Here is a 23,528-nt window from a genome sequence, read left to right on the forward strand (position 1 = left end):
GAGGGAAGCAGGAGGGGGGGTCGCGCGCGGGCGCGTGCCGCCGCCATCATGCAGCGCCGGGTGTTCGTGGTGGGCGTCGGTATGACCAAGGTACGGGGTCGGACCGAGCGGGTCTTGTCTCGGCGGCGCTCCTGAGGCGTCTTCCCTTCTGGCGTTGCCGGTTGGAGCCGCTGCCGGCGGCTGAGCGGGCGCGGGGAGGGGGACGGCGGCGTTGTGGGAGCCGTGGGCTTCCTCCTCGGGTGGGGGATAAGGCTCCTCACAAAATAGGGTCGCTGTCGCCCGGGGGGCTTTTGCTGAGAGGAGAGGCGTGTGGTGCCAGCCTGGGCCTGCGGGCCAGGCCTGGGCGGTAGCGGCTCCGCGCAAAGTTCACCTTCGGTTGGTATCTCGGGGAGGAGGGATCCGCCGGCCAAGTTAAACGTTCTGACGCTCCGTGGAGCAGGTCGATATAACAGACTTACAACGGCCAAAGCGGGTCCCCGTGTCACCGCAGCCCGGGGTCAAGGGCTCGTCCCTTCGCCTCGGATGGCCGGGGAGCCCATGGGCTCCGGGGGAACTGGCGGCCGCAGAGCAGGTGCCCTGCAGATGCTCGCTCTCCTGACGGGTTTCTGCTCCTTCCTGGGCATTCGGCTGCCAGCACAGAGTTCACACAGTGTGGCACATGTTGAAAGAGGAGCAAAAGCTGAAGGAACCTTTTTTTATCTCGGTGGATGAAACTTAAGACGACTTTGGTATTTGCCAAGGTAGTCAGAACCCCCCCAGACACACTTTTTAAATACCCATGCGGCAACAAAAAAAAGTTATTTCTCCAGCACATGATGTGATAGCAGAGGAAATAAGACTCAATTCTGTTAATCGTGTTTGTTGGACTGGATCGTAGAATGTAGGTTTGGAAGTTATTGGACCTCACCTTAAACTCATTTGTGATGTGCTCAAGGAAGGAACAGCAGTGTGGAAGAGACAATTAAAACTTGTCACCATATTGCATCTTAAGCATTTTATTATGAAGTCTTTTAGGATTGTATCCTTTCTCTTTTTTTAATCTTAATGATTTAAAGTCTGCTGAAAATTGGTATACCTTCTCAAAACAACAGTCTGTGTTTCCTGTGTGTGTGATTGTCAGTTCCACAGATCATGCCTTTCATTTTCAGTAGTGGATCATCTCAGTTACCAGTTTAGCGTGATTTCAGAAATTGTCAATACTCTTTTTCTCTCTTTGTTAGCCCAGGTAACATCAGTTGCTCTTGCAGACTTTTACAATGATCAATTCACTGACTGATTTTTCTTATGACCTTCAGTATGAAGGTTTTCTGTCTAAATTAAGGAAAGGAGGCACTGCAGAAAGTACAGCTAAGTGTTGCAAAAGACTGGAGTTGGGGAGGTAAGCATAAGGAGGTAGCAAATTGACTTTTATATACTAACAGTGAAGGTCAAATAATTCGTAGAACTGTAAGTAGTTAGTATGAGGATTTTTTCTTAAAAGTGACACTTTTTGTTAATGATGTAAAAATGCAAAACACATGTATTTGTTGGTGGACTCTAATGAAATACCACCTCTAGTCCAATGGTGAGGGGTAAGGTACAGTATGATTTGTAACAAAGTGGAATAAGGGTTGGGAAAAGGAGGCTTATGTAGAATTAAGTTCCATACAAAGAACAAGCATTTTCTTGTTACAAATAGGAGTATAACAAAATAAAGTGGAAAGGAAGTATTTATCAAAGCCTTAGTGAAGATTATGTCATGTATTGTAACAAATCAGTGAAAATGGTGGTATTCTCTGTCCCACCCACAGGCTTTGGACAGGGTTGTTGTCCATCTCCACACAAGTCATGGATCTTCTTTAAGACTGAGCAAAGATGGTCCTCAGCTTCCATAAAATTGCACTATTTTCTGGTTTTAGACATCACAGGGTCTGGCAGTAGTACATGGGAATTGTGCAGATTTTGTGCATGCGCTTTTGGGTCAATGTCGTGGTTTAACCCCAGCCAGCAACTAAGTACCACACAGCCGCTCACTCATTCCCCCCCTCCCCCAGTGGGATGAGAGGGAAAATCAGGAAAAGAAGGAAAACTCGTGGGTTGAGATAAGAACGGTTTAATAGAACAGAAAAGAAACTAATAATGATAACACTAATAAAATTACAACGGTAATAATAAAAGGATTGGAATGTACAAATGATGCGCAGTGCAATTGCTCACCACCCGCCAATCGACACCCAGTTAGTCCCCAAGTGGCGATTCCCCTGCCCCCACTCCCCCCAGTTTATATACTGGGCATGACATCACTTGGTATGGAATACCCTGTTGGCCACTTCGGGTCAGCTGCCCTGACTGTGTCCTGTGCCAACTTCTTGTGCCTCTCCAGCTTTCTCGCTGGCTGGGCGTGAGAAGCTGAAAAGTCCTTGACTTTAGACTAAACACTACTTAGCAACAGCTGAAAACATCAGTGTTATCAATGTTCTTCGCATACTGAACTCAAAACATAGCACTGTACCAGCTACTAGGAAGACAATTAACTCTATCCCAGCTGAAACCAGGACAGTAATTAAATTAAATTGTTTGCATTATTTAAAACTGATTGTTCACAAACCTGTTTCTAAGTTAAATATAAAGCTTTTAAATATACCAATTTGAGGAAAAGGTGTATTAAATCTCACTGTGATTTGCTCTTGGGTTTTTTTTCCTTTTCTTTTTTTGTCGTCAGTTCACAAAGCCTGATGAGAAGAGCGTTGATTATCCTGACATGGCTAAGGAGGCAGGTAATTTAGTAATAAAGCGTTTAGTTTGATTGCTGACACTTATTTTAAGTCTTACAGTTAATCTTTTTATTATACATATGAAGGAACAGCTACTGTTCAGTAAATAGATACATATAAAAAGCAAATCTAAAACTGATAAAAAAAGAACACTTTCACAAAATCCATAACTGACCTGTTCAACTCAGGGGCCTTTCAGTACCGAAGTCAGAAGGATAGCTTAAAATTGAATTGGACACTTAAATAATTTCCTACCTACCTATATTATTCAAACATACTTTCATTGGGACAAACAACCTTTGTACATGAACACAGAATTGACTGCACGGAACTTTCTGATAAAGGAGCTTGTTCAGAAGTCAAAATACTGCAGAATTGTCCTTGTGAGAATTAAGATGCAAGACTGTACTAACCATTTGCATCATATAATAAGGAATTTTTACAGCTTGCTCTTGTTTGTGAATGCATGAATCATACGTACTATTCTAGGTATGCTTGTTATGGTTGTGAGAGCTGCTTTTTTTTTTTTCCCTTCAACTTTAAACTTTTATTTCAACTTTTAAACTTTTTTTAGGCCAGAAGGCTTTAGCTGATGCTGGGATTCCTTATTCAGAGGTGGAGCAGGCATGTGTGGGTTATGTTTATGGTAAGTAATGTCATTGGGAGGTGGCATCCCTGACATTTGCAGACATCTGTATGGATAAAGTATGGGGGATCCCATCAATTTCAGGTTATAATATTTAATTGTGTCAGTTTGTAGAACTCTTACTTTTAAAAAATTTATTATTTTTAGTGATCACAGAGGTATGTGTGTTTATTTGTGGAGTTTATAGTTCTAGTCATAGGTATGGAAAGAATTCCATAAAATTGTCTTGCAGATGTGTTTTATACAAGTAGCTCTTTCAGCAAGATCAGGTGGTATACTTATTCAAGTGGTGCAAAACTTACGTATTATGCTTACGCGAGTAGACTTGAAAATTTTTTTATTCTTTGCATAATGCTGTGTGTACACTAGAATGGATATGCTTGTTTATCCATTTTGAGTTGAAGACACTTGCTAATGGGTATCTGGGGGATCAGACATGTACTGTGTCCTTGCACTTTCAGCCCAAGAGCACATAAGAGAGATCTGCTTGGACTCAACTCTAAGTGATAGATGAGATCTACTCTGAGAGAGGTTCATAACTATTTTAATCCTGTGGACATATATAGAAACATAACCATGGTTTAATGTACTGTATAAGATTATTGAGAGTACTTGCATTAGTATGGCTCCAGAATAATGCTTCGCAGCTGATGTAGACAAAACTGAGTTGTTCACACACCAACGCAGTGCTGTCCTGCCTTCATTACCAGCAGGACCCTTGTCGTGGTTTAACCCCAGCTGGCAACTAAGCTCCACACAGCCACTTGCTTGCTCCCCACAGTGGGATGGGGGAGACAGAATCTGAAGGGTAAAAGTAAGAAAACTTGTGGGTTGAGATAAATACAGTTTAATAGGTAAAGCAAAGGTCACACACGCAAGCCAAGCAAAAGAAGGAATTCATTCACCACTTCCCATCAGCAGGCAGGTGTTCAGCCATCTCCAGGAAAGCAGGGCTCCATCATGCCTAACGGCTACTGGGGAAGACAAATGCTGTAACTCCGAATGTTGTCCCCCTTCCTTCTTCTTCCCTCAGCTTTATATGCTGAGCATGATGTCATACAGTATGGAATATCCCTTTGGTCAATTGGGGTCGGCTGTGCCAGCTGTGTCCCCTCCCAACTTCTTGTACACTCCCAGCCTACTCGCTGGTGGGGCAGGGTGAGAAGCAGAAAAGGCCTCGACTTGGTGTAAACACTGCTCAGCAGTAATGAAGATGTCTCTGTATTACCAACACTGTTTTCAGCACAAATCCAAAACATAGCCCCATACTAGCTACTGTGAAGAAAATTAACTCTATCCCAGCCAAAACCAGCAAAACCCTCAAACAGATTTCTAGTAGACACCCTCAGCAGAAGCTTTTAACTTGGAGTCACTGCTTGTTGTAGTGAGAGGAGATGATGTTAAATGACTGGTTTGAACCTTTCCTGTCACTCCAATTCACAGATGCCTGATGTATTTCTCAAAGCAGTCAAAATCAGATTTCTATTATGGGGAAATCGGTTTCCATTACAAAGAGAGTTTACCAATTTCTTTCTTTCTTTTTCTCTATTGATGACTGTATTATGGCAAGTGAAGTAGGGTCAGTCAGCTGTGATACCTGTAGCAGCTTCCAAGCCACATGTCTAAGACATTTCTGTCCAGTCCAGTTACCGTCTGTTGATTCACGGCCTGTTGGCACAGAAGCAGGACAAACTTCTGTTTTTAAAATCTGATGATTTTCATCTTGTTTCGAAGGTTCTTGTACTGTGAATGCTTGAGAGACGTGCTCAAGATGACAGTTTGAAGGTTCACGTTTACAGTTTAAGTGGTAGCATTGCACATACATGGTGGGCTTTCTTTTTGCTAGTGAAGTTTGAGTATGTACCTTATTTTAATGTTGTGTCTCTGTATAAAGGTGACTCAACCTCTGGACAACGGGCTATCTATCACAGTTTGGGTTTAACTGGCATTCCTATCACTAATGTTAACAACAACTGTGCTACTGGATCAACTGCTTTGTTCATGGCCAGACAACTAGTAGAAGGAGGTGAGTTGTTTTGCTCTGGGCCTGGGTAATACATATTCTTCATTTCTATAAATATAACTTGAATGAAGAACAGAACTAGTGAATGTGTGAGTACTCGGAGTTGTAAATGTCCTATCCTCATAGGCAAAATTGTGTTTTCTGCCTCACTCAGCTGAAAAGGTTGGTCAGTTGTATATACAAACAGAAGACCAAGCACTTAAAAGAGTAAGACTACCACTACAAACTAGAGCATTATGTGTGCACCTAAGAGACTGTGTCTGTGATGCAGTAAGATGATGTATATGGATATAAATGTCCTTTCCTGTGTCATAAGCCCTGTGAACCTAGTAAGTAGTAAGCCAGTTAAGTTTTTTCTGGAAGAATTGTTTGGAGTAGTGCAGAACAAGTTGCATTATAGTACTGTAAGACGCTAGACTCTGCAGGATGCAAAGGAGAGAAGAACCTGCTGAAAAGCGTAGCGTCTTTTTTTTTTTTTTTTTTTTAAACTTGAAGTTAACACAAGTGCTTGACTAATGTGTTTTTGGAAGGGAGGGTAAGAAAGCAATGTCTTGTGACAGACTATGCTTTGAACTGACAGGTGAGTGTTTCCTTCTGTTTCTGCAGTTCCTTTGTGGACTTTGATACTTTCTTTCACTCAAATGCTGATGTCTCCATAATGAAAACTATAGTAATATTCTGTATGATTATTGTAGTATTTGTGGCAGACACATAAGTGCTTGGTCATCTAAGATAATTGCTGTCAAACAGTTTAAAAATAAACCCAAACCCTGTAGTGATCTCATTCTTCAGTATCAATGTTTGTATCAATACCACTCCCACCCCAATTTGACTCTCTTTCAAAAATTAAGAAAGGAGGAAGAGCAGCTCACAGGTGTTTATGTATATTTCTTGTAATTGAATAGTTGTTAGTACATAATGTCGTTTATAATTACATTGTGTTTTAAATAGCCACAAATTTTATTTTAAGGTTTGGCAAACTGTGTTCTGGCACTTGGCTTTGAGAGGATGGCAAAAGGATCCCTTGCTTCAGGTGCAGTAAGTGTCTGAAACACTTTATATGTTTCATTGTATTCGTAGGTGAAATATGCCTCCTCATTCTCTGAGTTGCTTTAAGATGTTGCTGTAGGTGATTACAAAATAAACCATTATTTTGATCCATGGAAACTTCTGATGAGTTTTGTGATTGTGATTGCATCTATGATACACAAACTTTGTATGGAATGTTTTAGAATTAATTTTATGTAGTATGTCAGACTTCTAGTATTTTGCCAAGAATATATGAAAGGCAGGGTTAATAGGGAGTAGTGAAAATACCAGATAGAATACTGAAGCATTGAGCAATTGAAGCGTCTTTCTTGAAATGACACAGCAAATCAAAGAAAGAATCTGAGCCTTCTGGCTTTTGGCTTGATGCTTACTCAGTTCACCAGTTAACACACTTTCCAAAAAACTAAGCGCTTCTGTAAACCTTCCTTTCTTGTCTCTTCTTTGTTTTTACTGGAGAAGTGTGTGGGGGGTGTTTGTATTTTGCCTTATGGCAAGCAATATTAGAGCCCATATGTTGTTTAATTACCGAACTGCAAAATTTGATAATATATGCAGAGGTTTGGGTGAGAAATGTTAAATTTAACAACTGATTAAAATGACTAAGAGTTGTCTTTAACATGCTTTATGATATTTCATCTAAGCTTAATTGAAAATACTAATACAGTATTAATTTTATAACTTGGAACTATATTAACTATAGGATTTTAAGCTGAGTTGAAAAATACCTGAAGTCCTCTGCTGAAAATAGCGACTGTGATAGAAGTGTTCCTTACCATGAATCAGTGCAGTGATTATAATGTTAAGCATTTTCTGCTTATTTACTCTTTCTTATAGTTGCAAAATTATGAGTGCTTCAAAACATGTCACTGAAGTGCAATACACTGTCCAGTGGAATTGTTAAAATATCAGGAAAACCCCTATTTTGCTTGAAATCCATGGCACTTTTGTGGCGATGCTGTAAAGAAAAGGAAATTATGACTTGCTTTATAACTGTTTTTCTTTTTAGTTTTCAGACAGAACTAACCCAATTGACAAACATTTGGAAATTATGATAAATAAATATGGCTTAGCAAGTGCTCCAGTAGCACCGCAGATGTTTGCAAATGCTGGAAAAGAACATATGGAGAAATATGGTATGTTAAAACACATATTTTCATTGTCCTCTTTTAATGAAGTGATTTTTAAAAATAATATGTTAGGATTTCATTTTTAAAAAATGATAGTATTCAGTGTCCTTTTACCCAAGTGCTACAACTGCAACATCTACAGCTAACACATATGGGAATACATTTGGATAAAGAGTTATCTACAGAAAAGTTGGTGATGTGTAGGCAAACAAAACTGTCAAGAGACAGAATTAAGGCTGTGATACAGAGTGTCTGGTAATTGTGCTAATGGTATGGTTTGTGCTTCTGTAAGGTCTTGGGTGATAAGGTTGCATAACTTCCTGCATTTTTTCATTGTGTCTTAGGGTAGGTAGATAGGCTTGGGACTGAATTGTTTGACAAAAACTTTTGAGTATTTGATTCAATATATAGTACTAGGCTGGTGCCACTGCTGTTTCTTAAGCCCTCACCAGACAAGGGAATTGGCTCCCAGGTAACAGTCTGGCCTGTTGAGCATATTTTATTTGCATTTAGTTTCAGACTAGTATATGGAAAAATTTTAGACTTAGACTCCAATATTTCACTGCAGCTGTTTAGCACTGATAGGAAAATGAGCATTCAAGTTTCAGTAATATAATAATACCTCAAATAAAATACACTTACTTTCTGTATTTTTGTGTTAGTAAGTGTTAAATATCCAAGTAGGATGTTGTTAGCTAAAACTCAACCATGTTTAGTAGTCTTTATCTAATTTTTAGACCTAACTTGAGTTCTAAGGAAAGCCTTGATAACAGTGAGTCTCTTGTAAAGATGCTTGTAAAGGTTAAATTCTTATGACACAGTATTTGAACTGCTATGTTAGCACTGTTTGGGTAAACAAAGTATTTCAACACAGCTTGCTTTCCCCTTCCAGGGACAAATCCAGAATACTTTGCAAAAATTGCATGGAAGAATCATAGCCATTCAACTAATAACCCGTGAGTAATGGACTCTGCCTCTATATTGAACGTATGTTGTTGCTAAAAATTCACGTGAAACTGAGTATTATTTTTAGAAATACTTTGTGGAGTGTATTATTTATTATGGAATGAGAATTATACCCAGCATAAATTCTATATCCAGTGCCTTATACTTTGTAAAAACAGCTCTGTAGCTGCCTAATAGTGCGATATTAGTATGTCTACTGCTAAGGGCTGTGCTAAAACTAAGATGGCATCTCTTATGTTTTTCTTAGGTATTCCCAGTTCCAAAAAGAGTACACATTAGATGAAGTTCTGCATTCTCGCAAAATTTTTGATTACTTGACTGTCTTACAGTGTTGGTAAGGACTTAGCATTGTGAAATAGATCTTGATGTTAAGACAAATATGGTAGGACATCTATTTAAATTCAAGTCTGTTTGTGTGTAAATTAAAATGTACAGATTATTTTAAATAAAACTTCTTATAAATGAAACAGATGTGGAATCTCCTGTCTTGACCAAACACTATCTAGATACTTGTTCACACTATAATACAGTAAGCTGAAACACATTTTGTACTTTGGGGCTCTCGTGACTTTCTGTATCTTTTAGCAATGTGCATTTGTTGCTGTTAAGTGTTAATTCTTCTCTTCAGCCTTTCCTGTACACTCCTGAAAGGCTTGTTGTTAACAATGTTTATAGCCAAGTAGAAGTTTTGATTTTTTTTCTAAATTGAAAAACCTTAATGATATGTTTCTATTTTATGTCATCTTTTCAAATGTCTGTTATAAATATTACTAAAAGTGTCCAGCAAACAGTGATGGAATTTACAGTTTCAATGGCATCAGCCAAAGAAAGTGGTTTTTCATTTGTCCTTTTTGGTTTTTTGGTTAGTATTAGAAGATAATTCTATGGAAGATTGACATTACTAATTTAGAATGATGACATCATTATTTTCTTTCAATCAGTCCGACATCAAATGGTGCTGCAGCTGCAGTTTTGGCTAGTGAGGAGTTTGTGAAAAGGCATAAGTTGCAGTCAAAAGCTGTGGAAATTCTAGCCCAGGTGATGGTTACTGATTATCCAAGCACATTTGAAGAAAACAGTTGTATGAAGATGGTAGGTTTACAATTCTGTATTCCCTGACACTCCTCACAGGTTTTTTTTAATACCCGCAAGTCCTAATGATACTGTAGCTATTTCCATGTCAGTAGAGAAACAAATCTTACTTTGTGGCGAATGTGAAAGTAATTTCATTTGGGCGGTGGTGGAGTGAACAAAGGATATGGTTGTGGAATAACAGGAAGAAATTTATAAACAGGCTATCAAAACCCTAATTTTTAACAAATTATTTAAAGGCTACTTTTTAAACAATTTGAACAGCAAGAAAAGCATTTCTTCAATTTTGCTGTTTATAAAAGTAATGAAACTTAAAACAATTTTACTTATGTCTGTGTAATACTGAAGCTGAAATAACCTGTTGGGTGTAGTCATGATTACTTGCTTACATAGAATGAAGGGAAAGACCTGAACTGCAAAATTTGGATCCCACTGCAAATTGACTAAAATAATTGGATGCAAGTCAAACCATTAGAATATCCAATAGTTTCTACTGCAGTGATGTTCTGTTTGGGTTTCAAATACAATTCTAGTCAGATGGCTGATAGAAAACAGTAGCAAGACAGTTTGAGGATTTGTTTCAAGGCTGTTGGTCTGAGTCATGCAAAGGAGCAATTTGGCTTTTGAGCGGGTTGAGGAAATAGAGGATATTCCCCAGAAAAGTTTCCACATGCCAACAATGAGACTTAGAATGTATTATTTCTGTACAATTTGTGCTGGATGAATATTAAACTCTGTGATATGTGATGCATTAAAATAAATTAGAATGCCATCTCCTACAGGTTACTTTCACTTACAGGATATATAGAAGCACGTTTAAGTGTAGAAATGAAATTGCTAGCTATGTTTCTTTAATGATATTTTAATGTACAATTTCTTCTTGTTGCAGGTTGGTTACGATATGACTAAAAAAGCTGCAGAGAAATGTTTTGAAAAAGCAGGCCTAAAACCAACAGATGTTGATGTGATAGAACTTCATGACTGTTTCTCAGTTAATGAGTTCATTACCTACGAAGCTCTGGGACTCTGTCCAGAAGGTAATAGCATCAATGGAGATCATTGTTCTATTAAAATGGAAAGCATTAAAAATATCTTTTTATCTGTTCATATAATTAAAACTTTGAGTTGTCTACTGGACAGATCTTCTATATTTGAAAGTCTTATTACCTAACCTCATAAGAGGGAAAAGCAAGTTACTGCTGCAGTAACATAAGGAATACCTGCAAAGTCTAGAATTAGTTTAACAAATGAGTGTGTTACTGTGATTTCTGAAGAAATATACACAGCAAATTAAAGTGTTGGACGCTTGTGTAGGGATGGCACTTTTAAGCAAGCAGAGCAAGGAAATTAAGGACACTTGTGATCTTTCTCAGTATTACGCCCCCTTTTCAGGGCTATGTACTTACCTACCCCAAGATTTCCCTCCATCTTTGTATTTCCTTTTAAGAAGGTAAAAATCAGACAAGAATTGCCTATCGAGGGCCTTACCAAGTTATTTATCTTTGATATGAATTTTTTTTAAGTCTTGAAACATCTTTGCCTTTGAAAATAGAGTTGTTGGCAAGTTGTGAACATGCCTCTAAAGTCAGCTGTATAACAATGCACAATCTGTCCAGATTAATTTCATTGAAGTGAGTGGATTTACAACAGGTTAAATGGCAGTGGAGCTTAGTTCTATGTATGTAACTCAAACCATTAAAATTTTCTACTGAAGAGTTTTTTTTGTTTGATTTCAAATATATAATGCATTGAACTGCTACTTCGGTATTCGATATATTTAAACTCTGAATGTATTCTTGCTTTGCATAAGTAATCATCTGATGTAATCTTTCTCTAACTTGTTTTTAACTAATTTTGAGAAAATATCATACTCTATCACTAGATGGTGTATTGTATTATGTCTAAGCTTTCTCACTGTAATAGAGAAGTTAATAGATCTTCAGGAAGACTTTTTGTGTGTTTGTTCATCTTCAGATATTTGCCTTTGAATGCTTGGTTTTTACTGTCATCATTGCTGTGTTTCTATAGTATCTGCAGTAAAAATGGTAAATGTTTGACATTATTTAAATAGATATATTAAGCTTTTTAGCTTCATTCATTTAATCAAAGATACAGAAGAATCCTGATGGTACTTGTCTATTTGACCAATGTCATGTGTATGGTAATTTAATAGTACAATTCTCACCACCTTTCAGTCAGTCTGACATTAATAGTATGTGAAACTTATCTTGGAACGGTAGACTAATTAGACATAGAGATTAGTGAAATGGCATAAACCACATTGTGGATTTAGATGTGCAAGACTAACCTGGTATTCTCATTTAATGGCAGAAGTAACTTATAAGCACAGGAAATGTCTCAGATGTTTTTTAGACTTCAATGTTAATAATGTAGGCTGAAGAAGGTGGTACAAGAATAAAGGAGTAAGGGACTGGTTAAAAGGGAGAACTGTCTGCTGAAGGCATGGGAACTAATGGTCTGGAAAGCTAAGCAATTCTAAGCATTAATCTTGTGAGTAGGTTTATTTACTACCTTAATGTCTTAAAGCAGCCCAGGGTACCGTTAGCTGCCTTTGTGGCAAGGGCTCATGTTCAACTCTATGTTCACCAGGACCTCCATGTCCTGGGGGTCACAAATTATGACTAACCCCTGTTTTACAAAAAACATAGTTATCACTGCAGTTTCATTCATAAAATAATGGACAGCTTCATTATGTTGATTATATCATAATACTGTATATCAGCAAAACAGTTCAACAGAAAATTTAAAAAAGCTTTTCTATCAAACACTAGCCCTTTTCTTTCTTCTCCATGTTACGCTTTCTCCAGTGGTATAAGCAAGTCTCATTAATGTAGTTTGGTAATTTCAGTCTGCTCTTTGTAAAATCTGTGGTGTAGTATTTCCTAGGTTTTGACTGACATGCAGCATCTTTGGTGAGTGGCAGTAGAATTGAAAAATCACTTAAAACCAAAAAAGGAACATTTTTCTAAATACTGTTTTATAGGAAGAGCATGTGACCTGATTGACAGAGGAGACAACACTTACGGAGGAAAATGGGTTATTAATCCTAGTGGTGGCTTGATTTCAAAGGGACATCCACTTGGTGCTACAGGTACGCAAAAACTTTTCATTTAGTCATGCCAGTTAGATAAGAGATACAGCTCTTGAGCAGGCAGATGCTTCCCACTTTTATTTGTCTGTATGAAACATGAGGGCTTCATAAGATGAGAAGGAAGCTGTGGAGTTGATTCTCATTTCCAACTAATGCAAGCTTTAGGGCAGGTTTACCACGTAGTATTGCTCAAACCAAAAGACTTGGAGTGTGAATTTGATCATTAGCACTTACTTAATTTTGTGGTGCTTTTTTTTGTTGTTGTTATTAAAGCAAGCTGCAAAACAGCTTAACTTTTTTCTAAATAATTGCTCAATGGTACAGCTTCTACTGAATGTAGTTTGAATAACTATTTTCATATGTTGTCATCCTTTAAAAATCAGATTTTGGAGATTTTTACTGCATCTGAATAGCCTGTACCCTTGCTAGCTGTAATAAAAGCTATTTCTGTTAAGCCTTGGATGTCAAAATATTTATCTGATGTTTACAACAGAAGCTCAGTTAGTCACCGTTTCCCAGCAACATAGGTTTTCCTTTTTTTTGTTTTGTTTTTTGTTTTTTTTTAAACTGCTACTCTTGCTTCCACATGAGATGGCTCTTGGATAAAACGTGTTTGGATTCATGAAGATAATTCACCTTCCTTTTTTGGAAATGAGATGTTGTCAGAAAACTGGAGAAGAGGAAACCTTGTAAAACAACAAACCTTAATTTAAACAGCTGTAACAGCTAGATAATCTGCAGTTAGTGTAGGGGGGGAAGTATTAGGAGTCTTTGGAAGAAAAACATTCCAGGTAAATGAGACTGTGGGTATCTGTAACAGGATAAGAGTATTACATTGCTAGGTTTGTGTTACATCTTTGTCAGTTACACAGTGATAAATGTAGAGGCAATTACTGGTATTCATGCCTCTATTGCCATGGGATGGGGGGAAGAGTCATTAAAATGCAGAAAATGACTTGTGTACAGACTGTCAGCTTAATTTCACTGTAAAACAGTCTTGAGGCCAGCTATGTGCTAATCAGCGGTCATAGAAGTTGTCTTAAATTTCCAAACCATGCCAGGGCAGGTTGTACCACGGTACACATTCTCTCCTTGAGGCTGAAGAGAATGTAAATGAAACCTATTAATTCTTATCTATGACTGGAATTACAAAACTTACTCGCCCCCTTCGTTAATGTTTTGAGTGGCAATGCGTAAAATTCAGTGCATAGAATGCAGCTTCCTCCTCTGCCTTGCCCGAAGGCCTGTTGTCTAGGGGAAGGGAGAGGAAGGGATGGAGGTCTGTGGGTGACGGAGGGAAGATTAGGGGAGGAAGTTTGTGGACACGCCTGGAGCATGTTCCTGACGTTATTTAACCACTTACGCTCTGTGCTCGATTTTTCAGGCCTGGCGCAGTGCGCCGAACTCTGCTGGCAGCTGCGAGGTCTGGCCGGGAGGAGGCAGGTCCCCGGGGCAAAGGTCGCGCTGCAGCACAACCTGGGCATCGGCGGGGCCGCGGTGGTGACCCTCTACGGCATGGGCTTCCCCGGAGCCGCCAGGTGAGAGCCCCGCGGGGTTTCATCCAGCCGAGAAGGTCCGATTCCACTGCGTAATGGCCTGGCAGGAGGAGCGGTGGGGCAGTTGAGGGTCTGCCCTCTGCGTGCAGCTGACTTCTGGAGGAGGAAGGAGGCGCTGTGTGCAGTGAAAGACCTTACAAAACAGTCACCTTTCGGGCCGTATCTCTACAGAGCAAGAAGGTGCACTGCAGAACAAAAACGCACGTTCGGCATTCGTGTGCACGTCTTGGCGATGCTGTCATGGGAAACTTTCACTGGGGGTTCAGTAGTGGTGTAAACTAAGCTCACTTTGTTTTGTTTTGACTGTGCTCCCATACCTTGGTGTTTCAAAATTCATTTTTTGTTAGAATTATTGTTTGCCTCTGTGCAAGGAAGAAACGGCCCTGTAGACTAAAACTTGCTCAGCAGTTGAGACTGTTGTGTGCCTAAAGCACTGCTGGTGTATACAGAGATTATAACTCAGTGTCTTATTCCCAATAAACAATATACACTGTGAGTTATAAGTTATTGAAAAGAGCAAACTGGCCCATCAAAATGGCTCGCGTGATTCCCTGTAAGGAAAAGTCTAATATTTTGAGGGGAAAAAAGCCAACAAAACAAAAAAACCCTTCCAGGAACAAAATGGGCCACGTTAAAATGAATTAATTGAAACTAGGGACTTGCCAAAAAAAGCAAGACATCCATGGGAATAGAGATACCCACTGCTTTCACTGCTAAAATTGTGAACTAGTTTGGTTTCATGAAGAATTCCTTTCAGCTGTATGTGTTACATGTGGTGTTCTAAGTACTCATTAGAATTCAGGCATGTTACTCATCCAGTCCTGGGTAAAGAATTTGCACTTGCAATTGTAGCGTACTTCAGCGTGAGAGAACACTGCTGTGAAGCTGTCTTGCAGTCTGCTATAGTTCTATGCTAGGATGGACAGGAATTGAGGGAAAATACTTAAAATTTGTACATATACCAGAATTTCAGGAGATGCTTTTTTAATACACGGTTCCCTGTACATTTTCACTTTCAACTTTGCTTAGAAAGATTGAGCTACTCTTTGTGGGTATTATGGTTTTGGTTTTAAAGCTCAATGCCAATGCTTTGTATTTGCTCTAAAAACCTGTGAACAGTAAAATTTATCATATACTGGACTTCTAGAAAGAAATTCCCCTCCCAACTCATATTTCGAATGACTGTTTTAGCTAGACCTGTACAATTCCTGGGAGGTGGCACTATAATCTCTGGAAGAGACCATGAGAGAAGCAATTGAATTTTGAAGAGCTGCAGCAGTAACTTTTTGTAGTACAGTGTCAGAAGTGGCAATCCTGTCACTTTTGTAATCTGTAAGAGGTTAGACCATATGAGAAAATAGGTTTGATACAAGAAAAATCATGTCTTCTCATAGATTCTCTTCAAACGTGCTTACAAAACTTGGCAGTGGGTGTTGGTACACGGTTTTAAATCAGAGGGGAAAAGACTGTTATAAGGAGTATACTGTTTTTCATTGCTTTGAGCTTTGTTTTTAAAAATATTGCAGTTTTATGGAACAGGGAATCTGTTGCTTAATCTTGAGGTACTGCTAGAAGTAGTGCCTTCCTGTCTGGGAAAGCTTTGCATGCATAGATGCAGAAGAAATTAAGTCTAATTTACTACAGCTCACTTCACTTTCTTCGGTATTGAGAATTTTTAAAATCCTTTCTTTGGTACAACTTGAAGCAGAGAAATCTTAGCAATACTGGTTTTATCTTACATTAGAGAAGCTTAAAAACCTTTAGTTCTCCCAAGGGCTTTGTGTTTGGGAGATACCTGACTCAAGGAGTTGCACTAATGTGTCTCAGACTTTGGAAAAAAACAGTGTGGCTAATCTGTTCAGACTCTGCTTATGTAATTGAATGATGTTGTGTATTGTGTAATTAAGGGAAAGGTGGTGGCATTTCATGTTTATGAAGATACTTCGTACCGTTTTTTCTACTGCAATGCACATAGACTTAATAATGGGATTCAGATCTAACCTGTAATTAGTGGCTTTAGTAATAGGTGCCAAGAATGTCCATCAAGGTAAATGACAGCAAGATTTGATCCATTTTGGATTAGTCTTTGAAACAGTTCTGCTTTTTTTTGTTTGTTTGTTTTGACACCTTACAATTTTACATCCTGCTAGTACAGCCTTGGTTTATTAGCAAAATTGATGTGTCCTCTTCAGATGAGACAGTCCCTACTATTGCTACCCTAGCATACATCTACAGGGTAGTGTTAGTACCACACAAATAAGTTCTAGCAACATTCCTTAAACAATTCTGTCACTTTAACAATATCAAACCTGACCACAGTTTTGAGCTCTGCTGCCAAGAGATGGTAATAATTGTAAACTTGTTTTTCCTGCTGCTTGAATTGCCATTTCTTTGGACATCTCTATACTTATTTCGGCTCTGGGTGCCTTTGCAGAAATGAAGAATTAGGTTTCATGCTGCTATCAGGCCATGCAGGTCGCTGCTCCAGAGAATCAGGAATAATGCTTAGTACCTATTGTGACAGTTGAGACTCACATGAATTGGGAGGCAAAACGGGATGTGTTTTGCCAAAGGGAAAAAAAAAAAAAAAAAGGGGTATTTCTCTGAGATGGTGCATGTGCTTCTCTCTCTTCACACAAGGTGTGGCAATAGTGTTTGGTGATTTATCTTAATAAGATTAATTATTTACTTTCATTATAAAATTAGCGTCCTGCCCATTCACGCAAAAGCATCTAGATACTTGACGTAATTGTAATTCAAGGTGTCAAGCCCATCAGAGAGTAAGCTTCACTTTGATATCATATAGTTGCTCTATACTGCTAAAGCGTTTCAGTGTGGCTGTTCTCGCTGGTGTTAGGCTATTCATGATAAATTGAAGATGCTGAAAATGTGATTAAAGGTATGTAAATGAATGGGTTTTTCATTTCAGCACCGGCCGTATTGTGGCTGTGCCTCTCAGTGCAGCTGTTGAAGGATTTAAGTCACATTTGGTCTTCCAAGAGATTGAAAAGAAGCTCCAAGAGGTATTGACTACTTCTTTTACCTACAACAGGATTTTAATTTATGACAGAACATGTGTGAAGCCTGATGGGAATATAGTAGCATCAATCACTTCCTCAGTACGGCTCATTGAAACAAATGTTACAGCTTTGAATTTTGCTGTGTCAGAAATCTTTCTATGCTGTGCCATGATTGTAAATTACTTTTTTCAGACAGTTCCTACCTGCATAAGGGTATTTCAGTAAAGGCAAGTTTAGATTGTATGCGAGGAGCTTGCTGACTACACAATAAACTTTGTGTTTGGTGTTTGTTGCTTGCTTTGTAAGTGTGATTGGAAGAAGAAACCACATTTTGTCAGACTTAACATCAAGACAAGACTGTTAGGACAGTGGTCATTTTTCTTAGTTGGTAAGTTTTAATATAGATAGTCATAGTTTGTGGGTTTTGGTTGGGTTTTTTTTATGGTTGCTTAAATGAAGCCTAATAGAGGGAAATAGATATTTCTATGTTAGTAGAAAGGCTAAAGGTTTTTAAATTACTTTCTGTTTAATTCAAACTATTTTAAAATTATTTTGAAGTAAATTAATAATTTGCACATTACGTGGTCATTACAGGAAGGAGAGCAATATGTCAAGAAAATTGGTGGAGTCTTTGCTTTCAAAATAAAAGATGGTCCTGGTGGGAAAGAAGCAACTTGGATAGTAGATGTGAAAAATGGTAAAGGTTCTGTGGCAGTTAATTCAGGTCAGTGCTGTTTTATTATGTCATTGCAGAAGACACATGAAACTGGTGAAAAGAATATAAATTCATATTCTGTTTAAGCTATAGTGACCTTGAGCAGAAGTAGTGTAGAGCTACCTTAATTTTAAACTTTTCTTGTTACTGACACTTCATGAAACATCATGTTTCAGACCAAAAGTTAAAGGTCGTCTACTCTGTATTCTGTCTAGATAATTGCATGTTTTCTTAGAGGCTCCAGACAGATCTGTCATGACTTTTACAGGAATCAGAATATTAAAAAAAAAAACAACAAAAAAAATCAAACCTCAGGGGTTTTGTTGTTCTTGCCTCTTCAAATTTGGGCCAGAAATGTAATTTGTAGCTGTTTCTTCAGCTGCTTTGTTGGAGACACTGGTAGGCGGTGAGCTGGTCTATCTTGTCAAGTTACTTCTCCTCTGCAGTTAATTAAGCAATAAAACTTGACTGATTTTAATACTGTACCAGCTGACATAAATTTCAAGTTCCATTTTTAAAAAGGCAGACATAAGACACAGACTGGGTGGTGGTGGGGAACCCCATAAAATTATTGGAAGTAAAGGATTGTACCCTTGCCATGAAAATGTCTTGTCTCACATCTGAAGTCATGCATCCTAGTAATGTAAATAAAAAGCCAAAGACAACAGTCTGTCCTCAGAATCTCATATATCCATGAATCTGCATCATAAAACTTTTAATTAAAAACATGACAGAGGATTTGATTTGGAATTAATTGATCTAAGTTACTACAAAAAGAAAAGCACCGGTTTCTGTTGTACAGACAACATTTTATGAAAGACTTAAGTTTAATAATAAGATGGGTGTAGGATAAGATGTGTGCAGTTTTTAGCCCTTTGGTATATACATTAATATTTCTATCAGAGCTTATGAAAATAATTTTTCAGCTTATTTCTGGTAAGAAGATCCTAAAAACTTCTGGATTTGAATTAGTTCAAATGAGTGCTTTTAGAATGCACATGTTGTTCCCGTTGAAGGAGAGGGCAGGAAATGCCTGATGAATATCTTCAGAGAGTGTCACAGGGGAAAACACATTTATTCTGAGTTGATCTTAATACTAGCAAATTTAAGCTTGATAAAACTAAATATGGTTGTCAGTGCTTGCAATTAACATTCTGTCTGGTTACAAGTAGATTATTATTTCTTTTCAAGGAATGAATTTGCTTAGCACCTTTCAGAAAGGTCCATCTTTCTTCAGTGTTAAGATGGTCTGTGCTACAAGGTGGCACAGATGCCTGTTGGCTATTGGGTGAACTCTTGCTGATATTTTTATAATGGCCCTTATTTGTATGTACTTCAGGTACCATTTTGCTAACCTGTAGTATCAACAGCTTCTTCATGGAGTTGCAGCTTCTATGACTGTTTCATCTCTGTTTGAATCTTCATAGTCAACTCTGTCTTACAGATAAGAAGGCGGATTGTACAATTACAATGGCTGACACTGATCTGTTAGCTCTCATGACTGGCAAAATGAATCCTCAGACAGTAAGTATAGCAAAGATGAGATGGTAAGAGGACTGACTTGTTTGTTTGAGTGTGTTTAAGTAGAAATCATTTAAATAAATCCTCTCCTCCAAAACTGCCATGGCTGATCTGAAAAATGACAGTTCTTGACTTTCTCTGAAAAAATTGGCCAAAGTAAGATTAATCAAGACAGACAGTATCTACTCTGAACAGGTACATATTATCTCAGACATCCTGCAAGTAATCCAGAAGGGCATATAATAGTGCTTGGTTTGCAGAGAAGAGGGGGAAACTAGTGTTTGCAGTGTGACTTAAGAAAGGAGGAGTGTTGGCCCTCTGTTTGGAGGGCTTTACGCTCATAGCTGGCATTAGTATAAGGAGTAATCTTGATGCTGAAAAATAGAAGTTGAGGTGAGCATCCACTGAATGCCTATTATTTGGTTTTTTATTCCTCAGTTTGTCAAAAGCAGCCATAGTGTACAAAGAAACCAGACGTTTAAATGAATTTTAAGTTGCTGTTCCGTACTTCTAAATTTGTTCTGGGTAACATTCTTTTAAGTTCTTGGTCTGGTAATCACAGGGTAAATAAGAATTTTCATAAACTAAAGTGTGTCTAGGAGAAGTTTGAAGGTAAAACACATTATAGAAATGTTGTAACGTACATGTAGGAAATTCAGAAGCAATTGCAATTTTACATCTACGGTTTGGATATTTCAGTGCATGCAGTTCATCTTTCCAGAAGGCCCAGAGGACAAAACCCCAAATCTTTAGTGTGTCTGCTTCACAAACTAGATTTGTAAAACCGAATTCATCAGTAACAAAACCAGTAATGGCTAGGGGCGATTTGAGTAAGAAATCAGTTGTGGCATCTACTGTACACTATTGCTTTACTGTCCTCAATTGAAATAGTGAACTTTTATGCTATGAACTGTCATCACCCAAACATAGGGTATTCTGCCCTGCTTTGTATACAGATCCATCATTATGATAATCCAAGAAACAAGCAATACCAAGTTTATTCTCTTCAGCTATCACAAATATAGTAAGCATACAACTTCTTCCGTTTACTATTCTACCTTCTAGTGTCAGAAAATATGTTTGTTGATGAATGTGAGGTGTCTGCTAGAACTGTTGGAATTATAAAACTGCAGGCCAGGACCTGCACATACATAGATAATAGCCCAGAACTTTTGGGAGGGGCACATTTGTGGTAATATGTTGTACTGCTTTTCATATAATCTTTCTTTCTTTTTAGGCATTCTTTCAAGGCAAATTGAAGGTTTCTGGGAACATGGGCATGGCAATGAAACTTCAGAATCTACAACTTCAGCCAGGCAAAGCTAAACTTTGAGCTCATTAAACAGTCAGTACTTGATATTCTTGACAAAAAAGTAGAATGAAACTAGGCATTATCAACAGTATGGCACAGGCTGGGTTTGATTGGACATCTCTCACCTAAATTCTGTGGTTAGAGACCTTAATTCTCTTAATAAATTCCATCAGTTTCTCTATGGCAAAGATTTTTAGGCTAAGCTTGAAGCACTAACTCTTACAAATGGTATATGGTGGGTATTTGTGACAATTTTTGTTTTAATAAATACGAAAAATTCTACAGAACTTAGAGCTGAATGAGGCTACTTGCTGTTGTTCAGGTTAGTTGGGAAGAGAGTGAGAAAGGTTATAAATAGTTTGACATATCAATTAAATGAGTTGCATTTTTTTAAAAGCTGTAATAGCAAGTCATACAAATGCTTTCAGACTTCCATTCTAACAAATTTGCTGCTGCTTAAATTAAAGTGGTCTTATAAAGGGGATCTCTGACAACATTTTTTTTAGAATAGGCTTTAGGAATTTGCTATAAAATACTTTTCTTATTACTACTTTGGAATTAAAAAATAAACAAAATCTCCAGAAGTAAGTAGGAACTAGAATATTGCTTTGAGATTCACAGGATTTGATAATACTTCACCTTGAAAAAATTAGGTTCGCCAGGAGAGCAGAGAGGGAATATAACCAACATTTTAACTGTTTTCTCCTGAGAAAATCTGGTGTTGATCATTATGAAATTCTTATCAGTAATGTAAATGCTTTAACTGGTGTTTTGGGAAAATGTATTCTGGTTGGAAGTTTAATAGAAAATTAAATATACTTTTCCTGTTCTTCTGTGTGTCTCTTCCTCAGATTTGTAAACGTGGATTTCATGTTAATGCACTGAATTGACTATTTGATACAGGTTGTCATGAAGGGTGCCTGCAGTCATCCATTTTTTCTTCCTCTGGCATTGTCAGTAGATATTCCATAAACTACATGTCAGTCCAGCATATACACCTCACATCCTCACATATGTGGGCCATGACTGAGGAACTTATGCATAAACTTTCACTTTCCTGGTTTAGCTAAAATCATAATAGAAATGAGCTAATTCAAGCCAATCATTCTGCTTCTCTAGTGTGAATGGTTAACAGATTGCTGAGCAGTAAGAATGGCTGTACTGAATCAGACCAAAAATCGATCTAGCCCACTATCTTTTCTGGCCATTGATACCTTGGAAGGAATATTAAGATGGCTGAAACATCTATTTACCCAGAATACTTTCCTCGCTGCCAGTGATTTTAATTTTTTTTTTTCTAGCTCACAAATTTGAGCCAGAAGTGGTATGTCTGTATCTAAAGTTCTTGGTGGATAGTCTTTCATGGGTTTGTCCAGTCCCTTTTTGAATCCTTGACAGCATTTTTAGCATGGGTCAAGAATTTCTGTAGCTTACCTACATGCCATGTGGAATTAAATTTATTCCTTTTTATATTATACACTGCAGTGTTATTTTATATGTCTTAGTTGCTTTTTTTTGTTGTTTGGGTTTTTGTTGTTTGGTTTTTACTGGAAGAAACAGTGAAACGGCTTCGAAGCACTCCTGGTGTTTACAGTCTTGCCCCATCACCTTCAGGCTTCATGGCTTAAAGAAGAGGACATTCTATTTAACTGTGTCACATGGAGAGACCCTTGAAACCTTTTGGCCATCCATGTATCCCTTCCTGTATGCTGCATTCCGATTGTTCTGTTAAAAAGCTTTCAAGATACAAGAGCATTTTCAGCCTTTATTTTTCTTTCCTCAGTTGCTTTTCTGACCACTACTAGTTTTGAGCTGATGTTTTCTTAGATCTCTTAAAACTGGGGGCTCATTTCTTTCATATTAACTCAGTGCTTATTTCTGCACTGTGAAGCTCAAACTTTTCTTTTTAATTATTGTTCCATATGCATCACTTTCTTTATACTGAATTTCAACTGTCTGGTTTACTGTCCAGGCACTCAGTGGTCAGACCTGCTTGCAGGTCTTGTACTCAGCCCTGGTCTTTAATATCTGGATGAATTGACTTTTATCACCCCACTGTTCATCTTTTCCAAGGCATTAGTTTGATGTTAAATAGGACAGATATGCCTTTGCTCCACCATAAACTTCTTAATATACAATCTGGTCATATGAATCGGATTTCCTCTTGTGTACTTGTTCATTGACTTATTCAAAGGATTGGAGTAGATAGGAGTCATGTCTCAAATGAAGTGTTAGCTCTCTGCAAAGTGACATTTGCTAATGTATCCACCGCTTTTTGTAAATTCTTGCCATTTGGCTTGTGGGTTAAAATAAAGGGGAATTATGGGATTGCAGCAGTAATTCTGTGCTGAAAACAATTTGTTCCTCTGCACAGAGTTGCATATACGCTCTTGCATTAGCAAGCTTTGTCCTCCTTTCAAATCACTGATACTACCAGAAGAGCTTTGAGTAGATGTCTGTTATGAAAGCTAAGAACATGCCTTTTCCAAGAATTTTGAGCATGGACACAACATATTTCTGGCCACGCTTTAAAGAAGCAAATTAATTTTGAAGTGTAAACAAGCTAACATAGATCATAGTAGTCCATACCAATATATGTTTAAGTAAGATGTGCTCATCTGCAGACTGAAATTGG

General features: G+C 38.0%; 1 protein-coding gene across 2 annotated transcripts; it reads left to right on the forward strand.

The window, feature by feature from the left end:
- Positions 1-8: 8 nt before the first annotated feature.
- Positions 9-21,722, forward strand: SCP2 (sterol carrier protein 2). 2 transcript variants are annotated; one of them, XM_052801173.1, is made up of 16 exons: positions 9-90; positions 2,702-2,756; positions 3,328-3,399; positions 5,294-5,425; positions 6,393-6,460; positions 7,479-7,605; positions 8,492-8,555; positions 8,813-8,899; positions 9,507-9,657; positions 10,547-10,694; positions 12,662-12,769; positions 14,154-14,307; positions 17,255-17,348; positions 17,940-18,069; positions 19,505-19,584; positions 20,819-21,722. In XM_052801173.1, exons 1-16 carry the CDS (start codon positions 49-51, stop codon positions 20,912-20,914), a joined length of 1,608 nt encoding a protein of 535 aa, XP_052657133.1. In that variant the 5' UTR covers positions 9-48; the 3' UTR covers positions 20,915-21,722. The 2 variants fall into 2 exon arrangements, with proteins under 2 accessions (XP_052657133.1, XP_052657134.1); XM_052801174.1 differs by having other exon boundaries at positions 6,393-6,457.
- Positions 21,723-23,528: the final 1,806 nt, after the last annotated feature.

Source organism: Harpia harpyja, chromosome 11, assembly GCF_026419915.1.
Source record: "Harpia harpyja isolate bHarHar1 chromosome 11, bHarHar1 primary haplotype, whole genome shotgun sequence".
Lineage (NCBI taxonomy): Eukaryota > Metazoa > Chordata > Aves > Accipitriformes > Accipitridae > Harpia > Harpia harpyja.

Excerpts from the sequence above, each read along its gene's own strand:
- SCP2 (XM_052801173.1), top strand. The coding sequence starts at position 49 with ATGCAGCGCCGGGTGTTCGTGGTGGGCGTCGGTATGACCAAG. Across the intron at positions 10,695-12,661 it reads TCTGGGACTCTGTCCAGAAG|GAAGAGCATGTGACCTGATT; the intron begins GTAATAGCATCA and ends ACTGTTTTATAG. Across the intron at positions 19,585-20,818 it reads GCAAAATGAATCCTCAGACA|GCATTCTTTCAAGGCAAATT; the intron begins GTAAGTATAGCA and ends CTTTCTTTTTAG.